Source organism: Epinephelus lanceolatus, chromosome 19, assembly GCF_041903045.1.
Source record: "Epinephelus lanceolatus isolate andai-2023 chromosome 19, ASM4190304v1, whole genome shotgun sequence".
NCBI classification, from domain to species: Eukaryota; Metazoa; Chordata; class Actinopteri; order Perciformes; family Serranidae; genus Epinephelus; species Epinephelus lanceolatus.
In genome coordinates this window covers 34,976,592-34,994,396 of record NC_135752.1, presented here as the reverse complement: position 1 = coordinate 34,994,396, position 17,805 = coordinate 34,976,592, and the positions used below count along the sequence as shown (strand labels likewise).

The following is a 17,805-nucleotide window of genomic DNA, read 5'->3' as shown; positions in this document are numbered from 1 at the left end:
ATATAACGGCTTCATTTTGCTGTAGCAAATCTCTGTCTGACATTAAGGGGAAGCAGTGAAAACATTCTCAATATAGTGTACACTTAAACTAATAATGATTTTGGTGGGGCTGTTTTTAGGTGGCTTAAATATGTTTTGATGGTGGCCACGTCCACAGTAATAGATTGCTTCGCTTACGTATCAGACTCCAGCTCTGCATTTTAACTGACTTCCTTGCAAAGGTGTTTGTATAGAGTTTCCGTGAAAGGGTACATGCACTTGAAAGAAAAAGGATCCAACACCCATAAAAGGTATTGCATCTGACAGTCGCTCATTGTTCACTATGCTGTTCAACAAATTGCCCCTTTGGAGACACTGAAGTTTTCTAGAGTCTAAAGTCTCTCAGTATTTTCAATTTTCATTTATTCCGACAGCCTTGATGAATAAATGAATATCCAGCAAAATGCTCTACTGAATTTGAGCTAATAGGAATTAACTTAGAGTCACGACTCAACTTCTTGACATTCAATACTCGTGCACTGTCGGATTTCATAAAATAGGCTGAAAAATTCTCCCTCTGATCACGTTAAATGATGAAACTGATGTGAAAATGTACCAGGGGAGCGTTCCTCGCTGACTCCTGTCATTGAGGCTTCAAAATAAGTTTCAGAATCCATCAGTGATGCAGCCTGAGCGTTGACAGAAATCACTCCTCTTCCTCACTGTCACAACATTTATAACTCACTGCTGTTCTCTCTGTCCCTCAATTCAAATAGCTTTACTGGCATGACTGTTAACGTTACATTATCGCCAAAGCTAAATTACATTTTACACAAGAGAACAATCACAGGATGACAAGATCCCTCTCTCTCTCTCTCTCTCTGCGCATGAGGTGCCAAATATCACACGAGCATTGGGTCTCTTTCTGGAAATGTGCTGCCATGTCTGAATAAAACATTAACGTGAAAGTCACCTCTGTCTGAAGGAGGGAAAGACGTCACTCTGACGGAAAGATGAAGCTCGCAATGTGACAGAGTCCACGTCTAAAAGGGGGTTTAAATGGATGAGAGGGGAGGGACGCTAGGTAGAAATGAAACCTTGCAAAGGATGAATTCATGTCTTTGTCAGAGAAGACATCACCAGGGGAAGATGGAGATACTAGAGGAGGCAAGAAGTGTCTTTTTTTTGTGAGACCCATGGAGCGTGTTCACACCTTGAGTTTCCTCCTGGCGTTAAACTTCTTCAGGCACTCGACTGTCTCCTGTCTGTGCATCATAGAGGCCACTGTTGAGCGTTGCTGTGGGGAGACAAGAGAGGGAGAGAAAGAGATGCTGAAAATAAAACATTAGATGAGCAGCACTGACAGTGACAGGTTTATGTGGGCAGGAGCTGTCGGAGATACTCGCTTCCCTGGAATGTGTTGATTCTGAGGCTCTTTAGGTGACGACATTTTTGGCAAAAAATCCTGCAGCTGAATACCTTCAACTCCGCTTTATCGTGTCCTGAAATCAGCCCTCTCATATATGGTGATCGTGTTTTATAATACAGTTCATGATGGGACATCTGAAGCTTGTGCAGCTCTGCAGAGGGGAGCAAGTACTTAGACCCTTAACTTAACTAAGGGTGCTTTCACACCTGCCCAGTTTGTTTCTGTTCAACTGAACTCAAGTTTGTTTGCCCCCTACGTGTGGTTCGTTTGAGCAAGTGTGAACACAGCAATCACACTCGGGTGCGCACCAAGACAAACGGACCGAGACCTTCTTGAAGAGGTGGTCTGAAGAAGGTGTTCCGACCTGGATGTGAAGCAACTGCAGTCACATGACACATTGTTTGGGTTAAACATGAGCATGTTACAGTCCTGGAGGATTATTAATGTGCACCTCCTCCTGTACTGCCTTAATATGCACATTTAGCACATCCAATGCATCAAAACATTGTTTTCTAGTTGGAGCCGCGCCTCGTTTTCAAACTGTATGGTTTGACTAAAATGAACAATGACAGCAATATAGTCCACGATGAGCAGCGCTAAAATCAACCTGCGTAGTTGTCCCTCCATTGTGACATTAGAAAGTGTCACATTTATCTTGCAAGTGTACTCTTCTTCAACGTTTGCTTTACTTCCTGGATTTTTCCCACATGGAAATTCTGACCAGTCAAGAGCAGCTTTCTCACACAAGGCATTTGATCTGGTCCGCTTGTAAATGCTGCCGTGAGAACATGAACCAACTCTAGGCAATTATACAACTTTGTAACAAAATAAGTCCCTGATTCAGACCAAAGGAGACGACTCTAGGTCTGAAAGCACCCTAAAAGTAGCAATACTATAATATAAAAATACTCCATTACCATTCCATTACAAGTAAAAGCCTCTGTTGATGTTTTACAACTATTTTCAGAGGTGGTAAAAGTACTTAGATCTTTTACTTAAGTAAAAAAAATCAATACTACAGTGCAGAAATACTCTTTTACAGGTAAAAGTACAAAATGTAGTTTAGCGTTGGTTGGTTTGCTCTGTACTGGTGGTGGGTGCAGTTTGAAGGGGCGCACACGTAGGCTTCAAATTGAATTTGTCTGCAGCCACACGTCTTAACAGCTGTGCTTCATACCAACTGCCACCTGGTTTTGTTCCATCCATCTCGTGGTGTCATACCACACAGGGAGTGTTTCAGAAGCAGAGCATTTTGCCTGCTCGATTTTGTAGACTTGCAAATTCTGGTCATTTTTCCTTGATATTTGTACTTCTACCATAAGTAAGTAAGCAGACTATGTAGTTGGACTTTTAATTTCTTTGTCTGTTTGAGTTGCTGGTAGGAGCCACAAGTTTCTGGAAATTGTCTTGGCTTAAAACAACAAGCCTTACTGTCATCCTCGAGGCTGAAAAACGGACATATACGTAGAAAAGTTTTGTCTCACTTTGACTCAGAGCATCTGCAGATTAATTCCATACCTGATATGTTATGATCCACTAAAGTTAGGCATGATGCTTTGTTGGCTACAGCACATCAAAGTTGCTCCTATTTTGTGTGTTGTCGCCTACAGACAATGTTAAAAATCCTGTTTTGAATGACATGGATCGAAGATTTGTGGCTGTGTTTTTTACGCATTTCATTTCATTTCATTCATTCTCATAATTATATAGTACCTTCTGAAACATGCCACAGTGCATCTGCTTGAGTTAAAAGAATTGTCTAGAGTGGCTGCGATCAGCTCGGGCAGCTGGAATATGGCCGTCTGGTGGAGATCTGCATTGTACTGAGTGTGCTTTTCAAGTTTTAGTCATTTATAGATTGTAATAAAAAATACACTTTTTTGGGTGGGTGCCTGTTCAGCAAGAGCTGATGTTGATATGAAGATGTACTGTAAATACATTTACATATTGAAAGATCATGATAAGTGATTTTTTTCCCCTGCATGACGGGTGACTGGAAGAATCTGCGTGACATTTCAAAATTCCCTGGATGTTAGATAACTGTCACATAAAGTGCTTCTGCTTGGAGAAAATTGCATTTCCCTCTTTCATAAGTAACAAATCATTTCAGATTAACTTTAACTGCACATATCAAAGCATCCTGTGTGTGCCTGTAAGCTGGTGATCCTGATATTTTGGTTGATGACGAGCACACAGGAGTGCTTATCCCTGTGATAGGTTGCTCTTTTGCCCTCCTGGGGAACAAATCGTTCAAGATAAGCTGACCCAGAATCGGCACATATCAGAGATTGCATGTTTGGAAACAGATGGTGCTGATATTTGGCAGCTTTGCACAGATGTTCACAAACTTGTTGTTAGAGGATTTACAAATTACAAATAGTTGGGAGTATCAAAGGGGAGTGATGAAATATTGATTCCTCTCTGCAGTCACAGGGTGCTGGATGTGTACTTACGCAGACCCATGGGTGCTTCAGAGCCTCCTGGGCAGTAATTCTTTTGGCTGGGTTGATGGTCAGCATCTGGTTGATCAGATTTTTAGCCTCTGGAGTCACCGTGTCCCACTCTGGGGAGGGAAACTAAAGCACACACACACACGCCCACATATGTAATAGACACATCATAGTGTCTGACTAAAACTGAGAGAATTGGAGTGTTGGCTCACATCGTACGCTCCAGCTTTGATCTGCTGGTAGAGTTTGTGCTGGTCCTCGTCCCAGAACGGAGGGTATCCAACCAAAAGGATGTAGAGGATCACACCTACACACCAAAACACAACCATTGAGTGATGAGAAGCAGAGCAAGGAGGCGGCGGTGATGGTGAGAAATACACAGACAAAGAGCTCACCACATGCCCAGATGTCTACAGGTTTACCATACGCCTCCTTCCTCAGCACCTCTGGGGACAAGTAGCCGGGAGTCCCTGCAAAGCCTGCACACACAAACACAAACAAACACATATCAGGGTCTGGTGTCTTGTAAATAAGTGTGTTTTGTAAGAAAGGATTTACATGCATTTCCCAAAACAACACCGGAGGGAGTCAGGTGACGTTAATATAAAGTGACAAAGTCAGTGTAGGGAAGAGTTTGAGGTAGATGGACAGGTCAACAAATCATCAGACTTAAACACTGAAGACAGCTGTTTGTTTCCTGTTTCAAACTTTAAGCACATTTATTAATGCAACCATGATAATGAAGTTCCCCTAATCTTAACTTTTTAGTGTCTCACATTATGGAAAGGATCCCTACAGAGACAGACCTTTTTGTTAAAGAGTAAGATCCTTTTTGTTTAACCAGAAACAGCCCTGAAATCGCCATCGCCAAACCCACCAGACTCCATTTAAATAAACACTAATTTTATCATAGTAAAACACACTTCATTTAAAGTTGATAGAAACAAAATAAAACTCAAAAGAGGTGTCTTGGTTTGGCTTTCCACTGTTCCAACAATCACTATTACTGGTTTGTTTGAGATAAAGCTTTAATTCACCCGGTTAGATGTGAAAACATGCTGACTCTATACACACTAAAATTACTGTTTATTTAAATGGAGTCTGGTAGGTTTGGTGATGGCGATTTCAGGGCTGTTTCTGATTAAACAAAAAGGATCTTACTCTTTAAGAAAAAAGCTCTATCTCTGTAGGGATGCTTTATATAATGTTTTAGACAACAGTTTGGAAAATGGTTTGTAAAGAGCTAAAGCACATACTACAATATCCTATCAGATGAGCTCAAGTACCCCTTTATTGTACCCTTTGGATAGTTGAGCTGTTCATTGGTATTTAACGGTGGGAAAAACCATTTGTTTTTGTGGCAATGTGATTTCACATGAGAATCCAAACAAGCAATAGTGATTCTGGAAATTTACATGTTGAGGTTTGGTTTGTTATGCTGCCTGTCTTTATTTGTCAGAGCTCTTAAATAAGCCGTTGGTGGATTTCACACACAAGTGTAAAGGGGCCCTGAGCTAAATATGAAAATTAATGCAGCACCATACCTGTCAGTGACAGCGGAAAATAATGATGAATCATGTCCGAAATACAAGACAAAGACAAAAATGAATATTAATACATGACTAAATTTAACGCCTCGCAGTTGTTTGCTTCTGCAAACCAGTCAAGCTGCAATTACAGTTTATATCTACGTCTATGAAAACATGGTTGTTTCACACACATCTTCAACCCAGCAGCACAGAAGATCTATATAATCAGCACAGTTTCAAGGTGGACGCCCAAGATACATGTCAGCAATTCAGCATTTGACCAAATGTCTCCCCTTCTGCTCTGTAGATATGACATAGAGTAATGGCCAGAAAAGTCTGCAGAATATTATGATGTCACAGTGAAGCTGACCTTTGACCTTTTGGATATTAAATGTCATCATATTTATTTTCCTATAGACATTCATATGAAATTTTGTTATAACGAGTGTATGCATTTTTAAGTTATAGCCAAAAACATGTTTCTTGAGGCCACAGTGACCTTTGACCAGCACATTTAATCATTTCATTCTTGACTCTGAACGGTTTGTGCCAAATTTGAAGAAATTTCCTAAATGTGTTGTTAAAATATCACATTTACAAGAATAAGTTGGACAAAGTCACAGTGAGCTTTGGCCACCAACATCTCATTAGTTCCTTGTTCAGATCAGGTGGAAATTTGTGCCATTTTTTTTCAAGTGTTTTTGAGATATTGCCTTTATGAGAATGAGACAAATGAGGTCACAGTGACCTTGACCTTTGACCACTAAAATCTAATCAGTTTAACATTGAGTCCAAGTGGACATTTGTGCCAAATTTGAAGAAATCCCCTCAAGGTGTTCTTGAGATATTGACAGACGAGGTCACAGTGACCTTTGACCACCAACATCTAATTAGTTAATCGCTTAGTCCAAGTAGACGTCTGTGCCAAATTGGGGGGAAAAAAACTCTCTGAAGGTGGTTTTGAGATATTAGGTTCACGAGAATGAGACAGATGAGGTCACAGAGACCTTAACCTTTGACCTCTGACCACCAAAATCTAATCAATTTATTGTTGAGTCAAAGTGAACATTTTCCCTCAAGGTATTTTTGAGATATCGCATTCACGAGAATGGGACAGACGAGGTCATGGTGACCTTTGCCCACCAAAATCTAATCAGTTTGTTGTTGTTGTTGTTGAGTGCAAGTGGATGTTTGTGCCTAAGTTGAAAAAAAAAATCCCTAAAGGGGCTATCGATTGAAATATCAAGCTCACAAGAATGGGACAGACGAAGTCACGGTGACCTTTGCGGGTCCATGTCATTGGTCCGACAGCCCATTGGTCTGACATCCCATTAGTCCGACGTCCCGGTTGTGTGGGGAGCTCTCCGCGGTGCTGAACAGCTCCCGCTGGGCGTATTTCTACCTTGATGGTGCACCGCGACCGGCTCTGGGTCAGCTGGGAAAGGCTTGAGGCGAAGCAGGCTCATGGCTGATGTGTTTGTCACTTTCTTTTTCATTTTAACCAACACCATGATCTTTTCCTAACCCTAACCAAGTGGTTTTTGTGCCTAAACCTAACCAGACCTTAACCACAGGGCATCATGATGATTTTGGAACAACGGGACTTCGGAACAATGGGTTTAATATGGTCGGAACAATGGGCTGTCGGACCAATGGGCAGTTCCCGACCTATGCACACTAAAATCGAATCAGTTTGTTGTTGTGTCCATGTGGATGTTTGTGGCTAAGTTGAAAAAAAAAATCCCTGGAGGGGATATTGATTGAAATATCAAGCTCATGAGAATGGGACAGATGAGGTCACGGTGACCTTTGACTGTCAAAATCTAAATAGGTTATCGTTGAATCCAAGTGGACGTTTGTGCCAAATTTGAAGAAATTCCCTTGTGGCATTCTTGAGACATCACCTTCATATGAATGGGACAGACAGATGGTTGGACAACCCGGAAACATAATGCGTCCGGCTGTGGCTGACGTGGACTTGTAAAAAGAGAGTACAGAATCTCAGTTCACTGCTCACTACAAATGTCTGAGTGTGTATTACATACAATAAGAAACAGTGATTGAAGTCTCTTAAGGAATTTTTGCAGCAGCAAATTAGGTGTTCTTTTAGATACTGTCTTCATGAATTCATTATGAAAATGTATCTTAATGTAAAGTGAGAGCTTTTAGCTGCAGACTCTTCAGATTGCTGATCGATCTTCGTTTTGGCTCTGGGTCAAAGTATAAGGAAGTTGTTTCATGCACTTGATTCAACTTGGCTGAAGCTGCTGTTGAGCCATCCTAAAAATTCATTAGTCATTATCCTTGTTAGCTTCCTGAATAAAAGAAGAATACACACAATAGACTTAAAAGAAGAAAAGACAGAGAAACTGTAAACAAAAAGATCAAGCAAAGAGCCCTGTCAGTCAGATGAGATGAGTCTAATATTAGAGGAAGAGGAGGCAGAAATCCCGTCTTGTTTACAGACTCCAGGGCACACTGACAAAAAGGATAAAATGACAGTATGGATGAACGGTCCTGTGGAAGCCTACACTTGTCTTTGCAGTCTTCAGCGTGACAGCTCTGATGTGCAGCAGAGCTGTCAGGCAACAGAGCCCTTCATCATCAAGATTAGGAAGAGGAGGGCGGAAACAGACTGGCGCATGTTTCTGTGGAAAACACTGGACTCTGGGATCCTCTGAGGCGACCGTATGTGGGGAGCAAGTACTTGTTAACTCACGATTATGCTCACATTTATTTAGCCTTACCTTTGGAAACACACTGTGTGAGGTAGAAGATTCCAGACCTGTGTTTCATGATCATGCTTTACCCAACATGCATTTGGAGTAAAGATGTTGTGGTTACTTACCAAACCAAGCCTGCTGGTCTCCTTGAACCTCGATAGCGAGTCCAAAGTCGGCCAGCTTCACTGCTGCGTTCTTGCACTTGCTTGCCAACAGCAGGTTCTCCGGCTGCGTGTACAACACAAACACCAAACACAAAGTTATGTCAGTTATGCCATTTTTTGTGGATTTGGTGGAAGAAGTTAGCATTTAGGTGAGGGGTTAGAAACTGTTGAATGGGGAGCCAGACTGCAGCAAAGTTCAAAAGTTTCCTAAAATGGATGCCCCTTTTTTGAGCAATAATAAACTGTACTTTGTTAATGGTTACATTGTTCATTCGGTGTGATAAATCAATGCCAAATAAACAACTTTAAATCATCTAATATGAAGGATTATCAAAAAATAGATGTTTTTCATAATTACTCACACACAGGAGCAAATAACCTTGACAAAGAGTCTCTTTGCAGTCAGCATGTGTCTCTTTGTCATTTTGCATTTCAGTGGATTTTTTGTTCCGCTTTGTGTCTCTTTGTGGTTGTTCACTGCAAAGAGACACCTCTTTGTAGTGAATTTGTCTCTTTATAATCATTTTGCATGCCACTGTAGTTGTTTTGTGCCTCTTTATAGTCAATTTATATCTCTATGTAGTCATTTTGCATCTCTGTACTTATTTTCTTCTCTTTTGCATCTCTGTCATTTTGCTTTTCAGTGTTTTTTTGTGCCTCTCCGTAGTTGTTTTGCATCTCTATGTAGTCATTTTGCATTTCTATTTAGTTGTTTTGCATCTCTTAGTAGTACTTTTGTGTCTCTTTGTAGTCGTTTGTGTCTTTCTGTAGTTGTTTTGCATCTCTTTACAGACAGTTTGCATCTCTCTGTAGTTGTTTTACATCTCCTTGCAGTTAACCTTGCATCTCTCTGAAGTCACTTTGTGTCTCTTTGTAGTCATGTTGGGTCTCTTTCTGTTTGTTTTGCATCTCTTTGTTGTCATGTTGCATCTCTATTTAGTTGTGGTGAATCTCTGTTTCATCATTTTGTATCTCTATGTAGCTACTATGTGTGTCTTTGTTATTGCTTTGCATCTCTTTTTAGTTGTTGTACATGTCTTTGGAGTCATATTGCATCTTTTGTGGTTGTTTTGCATCTCTTCATAGTCATTTAGAGTCTCTATAATAATCATTTTGCATCTCATTATAGTTGTTTTGTACCTCTTTATAATCAATTTGTATCTCTGTATCTCTTGTATCTTTGTATCTATATATCTTTGTATCTCTGTACTTATTTTCATCTTGTTTGTATCTCTGTCATCTTGCGTTTCAGTTTTTTGTGCGTCTCTGTAGTCACTTTGCATTTCTCTTTAGTTGTTTTGTGTCCCTTCGTAGTCCTTTCGTGTCTCTTGTAGACATTTGTGTCTTTCTGTGGTTGTTTTACATCTCTTTGTAGTCACTTTGTGTCTCTTCGTAGTCACTTTGTGTCTCTTTGTAGTCACTTTGCATCTCTTAGTAGTCACTTTGTGTCTCTTTGTAGTCACTTTGCATCTCTTCGTAGTCACTTTGCATCTCTTTGTAGTCACTTTGTAGTCACTTTGTGTCTCTTTGTAATCACATTATGTTTCTTTGTAGTCACTTTGTGTCTCTTTGTAGTCACTTTGCATCTCTTCGTAGTCACTTTGCATCTCTTTGTAGTCACTTTGTGTCTCTTTGTAGTCACGTTGTGTCTCTTCGTAATCATGCTGTCTCTTTGTAGTCACTTTTCATCTCTGTAGTCACTTTGCATCTCTTTGTAGTCACTTTTTACATCTCTTTGTAGTTACTTTGTGTCTATGTGTAATCACATTGTGTCTCTTTGTAGTCACATTGTGTCTCTTTGTAATCATGCTGTCTCTTTGTAGTCACTTTGCATCTTTGTAGTCACTTTGCATCTCTTCGTAGTCACTTTGTGTCTCTTTGTAGTCACTTTGTGTCTCTTTGTAGTCATGTTGTGTCTCTTTCTAGTAGTTTTGCATCTCTTTGTTGTCATTCTGCAAACCTTTGTAGTATTTTGCATCTCTTTGTAATCATGTTACACCTCTTTGTAGTTGTTTTGTGTCTTTCTGTAGTTGTTTACATCTCTTTGCATCTCTCTCTTCAGTGTGCTGAATCTCTGTTTGGTCGTTTTGTATCTTTATGTAGCTACTCTGTGTGTCTTTGTTGTTGCTTTACATCTTTTTTTAGTCGCTTTGCATCTCTTTGTAGTTGTTGTGCATCTCTTGGTAGTCGTGTTTTTTTTGTAGTCACTTGGTGTCTCTTAGTAGTCACATTAAGTCTCTTTGTAGTTGTTTTGCATCTCTTTGTCGTCACTTTGTGTCTCTTCGAAGTCATTTTGTATTTCTTTCCATTTTTTGATTGACTGGAAACGGACACTTCATACAGAGATTTTCTGGACCTGTACAACTGTTCAGAAATCCATCCATGACACTTATACGGCTACTACCTATCACCTTGTCATTCTGGTGGTGGGGTAAGTGTAGAGGACGTTGGGGGGACAACATGGGTGGCAAATCAGATTTCGGGGGTGTGGGGGACTGACACACCTCCCGCCCCGCCTCTACATTTTAAAGAAAAACTTCCCTCATCTTACTTATGGTTTTCACAGAACAGAAAGTGTGACAGACCACTGGGAGGCAACCAGTTAAACCCAGATCAGAGGACTAAGAATAGCTTCGGATGCAGCGCGCACACACTCATACATATTCTAACACACACACATTAATGCACACACACACACACACACACTCCGTGGCTGAGACGGACAGATGGGACTTGAAAAATGTGTATAAGCCTTTTTTGCCATTTGTTTACTTGAGGAAGACCAAACACAGCTTGTCTTTCTGCAACAGTCGTGTCTTTCCTGCTCAGACGCTGATGTAACAGCAATCTGACAAACATCTACAGACAAGTGCGCAACACACACACACACTGTGAACACAGCTCCTTGTTTTATAACCAGCTAATGCTGGTCGTGATTGATTTGTGCCGATAGTCATTCCACCACACAAACAGCTGGATGTTGTGCTCCAGCTGCAGGACAGTCATCATGTCACCCTCTGCTGGCTGGTTTCAAAACTCAATTAGAGGACACTTGACACATCAACAGGAGGTGGAACCCACTTATGCAATGAAATCATGTAATCAATCTTCATCTAACTCCAAGATGAAGAGACTCTGGATTGTAAGGAACAGTTTGACTTTGTGGGAAATACACTTTTTACTTTCTTACCAAGAGTTAGACCACAAGACTGATACCATCTTAATGCTCGTGTGGTCACTAATGAAGCTATAGCCCACAGAGGATTTGCTCATCCTAGCATAAAGTTTGTAAACAGGAGGAAAAAGTTACCCTGGCTCTGTCCAATACAGAACTAAATTTGCCTTCTAACATTTCCACAGAAGTGTTGTAGGCTGATATCTTTCATATTCCCGTCAGGATTAGGGATGCACCAATTCAACTATATCTGGGCTTTGGGTATCATCTGATATCGATTACCGATCCGATACCAGCTTATAATTAATTAATCTTCCCCCCTAACAGCACAGAGCATCTATACAATCAGCACAGTTTAAAGGTGGACACCCAAGATTAGTGTCACCAATCCAGCATCTGACCAAATGTCTCCCCTTCTGTTCCTGAGATGTGAGGTTGAATAACGGCCGGAGAAGTGTTTTTGCAGGACATTATGATGTCACAGTGAAGTTACCCTTTGACCTTTTGGATGTAAAATGTCATTGCTTTATCATTTTATCCTATAGATTTCTTCTGGTGAAATTTTGTCATAATTAGCACACAAATTCTTGACTTATGGCTAAAAACATAATTTGTAAGGTCACAGTGACCTTGACCTTTGACCTTCAACCACCAAATTCATATCAGTTCATCATTAAGTTCAAGTGGACATTTGTGCCAAATTCGAGGAAATTTCTTCAAGGCGTTTTTGAAATATCATGTTCACAAGAATGAAATGGACGCAAGGTCACAGTGACATTGACCACTAACTGGTTAATTCTAATCAACTCATTGTTGAGACCAAGTGGACATTGGTGCCAAATTTGAGTAAATTCCTCCAGGCTTTCTTGAGATATTGTGTTCACGAGAATGAAACGAGGTCACAGTGACCTTTACATCTGACCACCAAAATCTAATCAGTTCAAGGTTGAGTGCAAGTGGACAGTTGTGCCAAATAAAAACAAAAACAATCAAACCTCAAGGTGTTCTTGAGATATCGTATTCACAAGGATGGGACAGACAGGTGGACGGACAACCCGAAAACGAAAAATGCTTACGGCTACGGCTATTGCTGATGCGAAGGTACACAAGCTTACTGAATTGGTATTGATCATTAAAATAGTAAATTGTGCACCAACTCCGTATAAAAATTTCAACACTGTCACAGATATTAGAATTCCAGTATAAACAATACAACTGCATAAAATTAGAATAAATAATCAGACACAGACATAAAACTGAACTGAATAGATCGGCCTCAGCTGCACTTTGTGTTTACTGCCAACCAGCAAATGTTAGCATGCTAACAAGCTAAACTAAGATGGTCAACATGGTGAACATAGCTTGTTAGCATTGTTAGCACTGTTAGCATTGTCACTGTGAGCACAGTGGCATCAAAATTTGGTTCAAGTAGCCTCGCAGACCTGCTGGCTGGCTGCAGATTTGTGATGTATATATCTGTTAAGTTTAGCTCTTTTTTATTGAGGGGAAAAAAATTCCGAAAAATATTTTAAATTGAGACAAAAGCAGACACAGTAAATCAGTTATTTTGGGTTGCAATATATGGGTTTAACTTGAATTTCTACAACTTCACTTCTCCATTTTCTGGGTCATAGGCTGTTATTAATCATTGTTTTATACTATCTTGTCCGGAGAAGAACCTGACTAACAGTTATGTTCATTACTGATTAATTTGCAGGCTATTTTCTTGATTAATCGATGAAACAATTACATATCAGATCAATAATCTAAATTTTCCAGAGCACAAGGTGAAAAACTCTGAAAATATTAGATTCTATAAAAGTTTGGCATTTTTCTTAAATAAATTAATTTATTGTTTTTTTTTTTTTAAATATTGTTTTAAATATATATATTATTAATTTTTAAATATTGTTTTATTATATTTTTAAATATATATATTTTATTTATTTTCAAATATTCTTTTAACATATATATTTTTAATATTTATATATTTATTTATTTTTAAATATTCTTTTAATATATTTTTTAAATATATATATATAGTCTTTATTTCTAAATATTCTTTTAACATATATATATATATTTTATATATTTATTTTTAAATATTCTTCTAATATATATATATATATACATTTTATATACATTTATTTATTTTTAAATATTCTTTTAAATATTCCCTACTTATTTATTTGTTTTTAAAATACTGTTTTAAGCATTCTTTCAATATACATTTTTTAAATATGTATACTTTTTTTTTTTTTTTCCCCCTAGATATTGTAGGGGCGCCCACATTTCCCAGCATGCTGGAGTAGTAGTCTGTAGTTTGCTGTTAAGTCTGCTGTTTCTGTTCCATAACGCAAATGTAAGAAGAAGCTGTCACATTGTATAAATTATCACTGACTTATTCTCAGATTTATTTTCTTTATAATGCTACATGTAAAGCACTTGGAACGTCCCATATATATATTCCTTGTCAGTCCAATCTACTGATTAACTGACTGATCGTTGCAGCTTTAATCGTGTCTACTCTTAAATGACGACTGACTTTTAAAGCCATTGGAATAAGTTAATAACAGATGACATTAAGTTCACAGAGATGAGAGATTTCTCAAAGAACAAGTGGATCCTTGGAGGTGTGAGTTGACAGTTTGCCTCCTCGTTAACAAGGTCAGGCTGTTTTAACTCTGAAGAGTCTGAAGTGAGTGACAAGAAAAAAAAGAGAGAGCAAGTACGAGGTAATCTTGCTCATTTCCTCTGCTTCCACCAGCACACAGAGGGCGAGTGGGAATATTTATTTAATTGGGGAATAAAAGAACTCGCTGCGCTGAGAACGACTCGGTTTATACAGCTTGGTTTCTCACCTTGTTGTTGCTTTTATAAATGTCGAGTACACTAACACACAGAACAGACACTTCCTGAGGGTAAAACATGAATCCTCCACATATGAGGTGTCACTCTCCTTCTGGCTTTCAGGATTGTGGAGAAATGATAACACCTTTCAGCCTTGTTTCATGAACAACTAATGAGAAAACAACAACAACAACAATGGCAATGTCTCGCTGTCTTTTCCTTTGTAGTAACCTAATAAACCTCCACGGGGGAAATCAACACAACATAACCTTGCAACCTTTCCTACATGGCCTCCTCTGAGTGGGCAACCTGTGGTGCACTTCTGTAGGGTAAGGTGATTGTGCAGCTCCCCAAAGAGCTCCTGTGCAATAATATCAAGTGAGCCGAGGCCAGTATGTTTCATAAAAACATACACATAATATGAACAGTGCACCAATTAAATAAAAACCACAGGGTTGTTTTGCATCTTAAAAAACACAGCTCACATTCAAACCCCTGTCTAGGGTTTATAAACTGTTAATAAATGTCTTATAACACATTAGAGCACACTGTGATGCAGCTTTAAGCAGATACAAGGACAAATTTAAGGGTTAATGAACATACTTGTTCACAACTATTCGTTCTCTTGCTTGCTTTTACACTTAATGAATGATTTATAACACTGTATAATCGACTTGTATTTACACGTCTTCAAAACACATTTTATTAACAGGCTTAAACTGGCTTTGGAAAGACTTGTAAATGTGTATAAAATAAATATATATTTTTTAATATTTTTTATATTATATTTTAATATAATCCAATTATATAATATTATTACATTTTATTTAATATTACTTTAATTACTAATTTATTAAACATGCTAAAAAATGTAAAAAATTATATAAAAATTATTTTTGAAGATATATTTATTATGTTTAATTAGGCAATACATGTATGTATCCTTGGTCGGTAGGTTTAGCATTATTTATAATATTCTGATACATTTATTAAAACAAACATTACGTTACATTTATGCATACTAAGTAAAATATATATATATAAATATATTATTCAATACAAGATTAAATAATATTTACAATAATTTAAAATATTTTTAACATTATTATTTAAAATCTAAAATTGTCTATAATGTCCTAATGGGGGTAAGTTAATTTAAACATTTAAGAATATCCAATTATAATCGTATATGAATGAAACAAACCAAAAAAAGTCCTTATAACGCACGATGAATTGTTCTTATTAACATATATTGTAACTTAAAAATATAGCTATAGTTGCAAACAAACATATTAATACTTAAAAATGTCTTTATACCTGCTCACTATTATAATAGAGTCCGACCTTTGGATTTATTTTACCTGTCAACTGCAGCTTTACATCAAAATATATTTATTTTTTTAATATTTTCAACTGTGCAATACTGTACTGATTCAACTAAAAAAACTATACAATAGATATTCTATATATATATAATATACAAAACAATAAAAATTCAACTGTATACTACGCGTCTTAGTTCATTTTTACTTTTATATTTAGCACACTTAAACACAAGTTTATGCATAGTTCTTATTTTTTATACAACTCATTCCTTATTTTTCTATTCATATGTATACATTGTGTTATATATTGACTGTATTAATCATTCTCCATGGCCATAAACAGTATACGTAAGAGTAACTTTAATGTGTCCTAATTTCCCCACAAGGATCAATAAAGTATTTCTGATTTTCTGTTGATATTATATATATTATAGTGTGTTAGAAAATCAAATCAGATTATCAATTACTGTCACAGACACTGTCTATATGTGTTACATAACACACAACTTGGACTATCATCTCTGTACATTGCACATATTTTCTATACTGTGAACTTTCGCACATTCCCTGATTCATATTTTTTGACATCCTGCACAAAACTGTACAGCTCTCTCATTCTGAAACAACTATGCTGTGTATATTTGTCACAATATAGTAAAGTTTATTCTCTATATTTATGTTCTGGCAGTACTTTGCCTTTATTGTCATCTCTTAATATGTTTATTGTTTGTTTAATGTATGCACCAAAGACAGAAGCAAATTCCTTGCAAGTAGAAACCCACCTGTTGTACAGCTTATTCTCTCTTTTTGTTTAATGTATGCATCACTGGACATTTATTTTTGTATTTTTGAGACATAATTCAGAGCAAGATAGACTGAGAAAATATAAATAATACCAATATTTATTAATTCAGTAGGGAAAAAAAAGCTTGCTTGTATTTATAATTGCTGTCAGGAGAGTTTAAAATCTACAAAATCTGACTCTACATTTATTAAGATTGTATGTAATTAGCAGAGGTATATCACGCCTGTAACTTGAAACAATTCAATGAACTTTAAGAGGAACTTAACACCAGTCTGAGAGGCCATGTTTTCACTGCTCCTTTCTGGTTGAAACTAGAGTGATGTCACCCAACAGTGATGTCACAGCAGTGAGGTGAGAGCTTCAACCACTGGATGTCAGCGAAAAACAAGACTTTCAGCTGCTGTTAAGTTGCTCTTCCACTTAAAGTTTGATTAAAAAAATCACCTTAATAACACAAATCCAGCAGCGACACTTAAGCACATGCACAGACATTAGTTTAAGGCACAAACACGCTCAGACTCATGCATTGATAGATCAGGGGCGCAGACATGCACAGACAAGCTAGGTTTAAATACTGCACTTACCAGCCTTCAGAATGTGGTACAACAGTCAGACGCAGACAAATACAACTTCAAATCCCTCCCACAAGACACACACACACAGACAGACAGACACACACACACACAGACACACACATACACACACCCCTGCAGGTGACTCACCTTGAGATCTCTGTGTACCACCCCCATCTGATGGCAGTGGAGCACGGCCTCCAGGATCTGCTGGATGCAATGACTGCACGCAAACAGCAGGGGGAGCAGGTTAGTCTGAGCACATTCATTCCCCCAACTGTCACATCCATGCAGAGGCAGCGACATCTCAAAACAGGCCCAACTCACTCACACACACACACACACACACACACACACGTATCCTCGCTGCACGCACACACACAGAAAAAGTGTGAAGAGTGAACCTGTCTGAGCTAAAGGAAAGAGAAGGTGTGCAGTTTGCTATTTTCTGTTGTCAGAGAGGGCCAAACATGAGTCAGGCATTGTGGGAGGGAGCTGCAGCTCCATGTGGGAGACTCTGTGTCTAACCTGCACATTCTCCCGTGTAATTTATTCGGCAACACCGCCTTTGACGAAACATTTTAGCAGGTTTCCAAGAATCTGAAGTCGACACTGGCTGTTACTCTACTGAACTCTCCTCTCATTCACTTTCTCTCTCTTTCATGCTTACTCACTCGCTCGCTCTCACGCGCTCACTCTTTTTCTCGCAGAGTTTTTGCGCTCTGTCTGCAAGGGCCCACAGGAAATCACAATTCTAGTTCAGACCGTCTAAAATAGTGCAACAAGAGTCCCAAAAGCAAAAAC

The 17,805-nt window shown here is 38.3% G+C and overlaps 1 protein-coding gene across 5 annotated transcripts in view; it reads right to left on the bottom strand.

Moving 5' to 3' along the window:
• camk2b2 (calcium/calmodulin-dependent protein kinase (CaM kinase) II beta 2) overlaps nt 1-17,805 on the bottom strand; it is an 82,104-nt gene that overhangs the window by 43,396 nt on the left and 20,903 nt on the right. For 3 of the 5 annotated variants that reach the window (XM_033646451.2, XM_033646453.2, XM_033646454.2), the window contains exons 6-11: nt 17,152-17,224; nt 8,236-8,338; nt 4,254-4,337; nt 4,071-4,165; nt 3,862-3,984; nt 1,193-1,276 (exon numbers count right to left, since the gene is read on the bottom strand). In XM_033646451.2, coding sequence (XP_033502342.1) covers nt 1,193-1,276; nt 3,862-3,984; nt 4,071-4,165; nt 4,254-4,337; nt 8,236-8,338; nt 17,152-17,224 — 562 coding nt within the window. The remainder of the gene's footprint in view (nt 1-1,192; nt 1,277-3,861; nt 3,985-4,070; nt 4,166-4,253; nt 4,338-8,235; nt 8,339-17,151; nt 17,225-17,805) is intronic. The other 2 variants (XM_033646452.2, XM_078162218.1) reach the window with 1 other exon arrangement.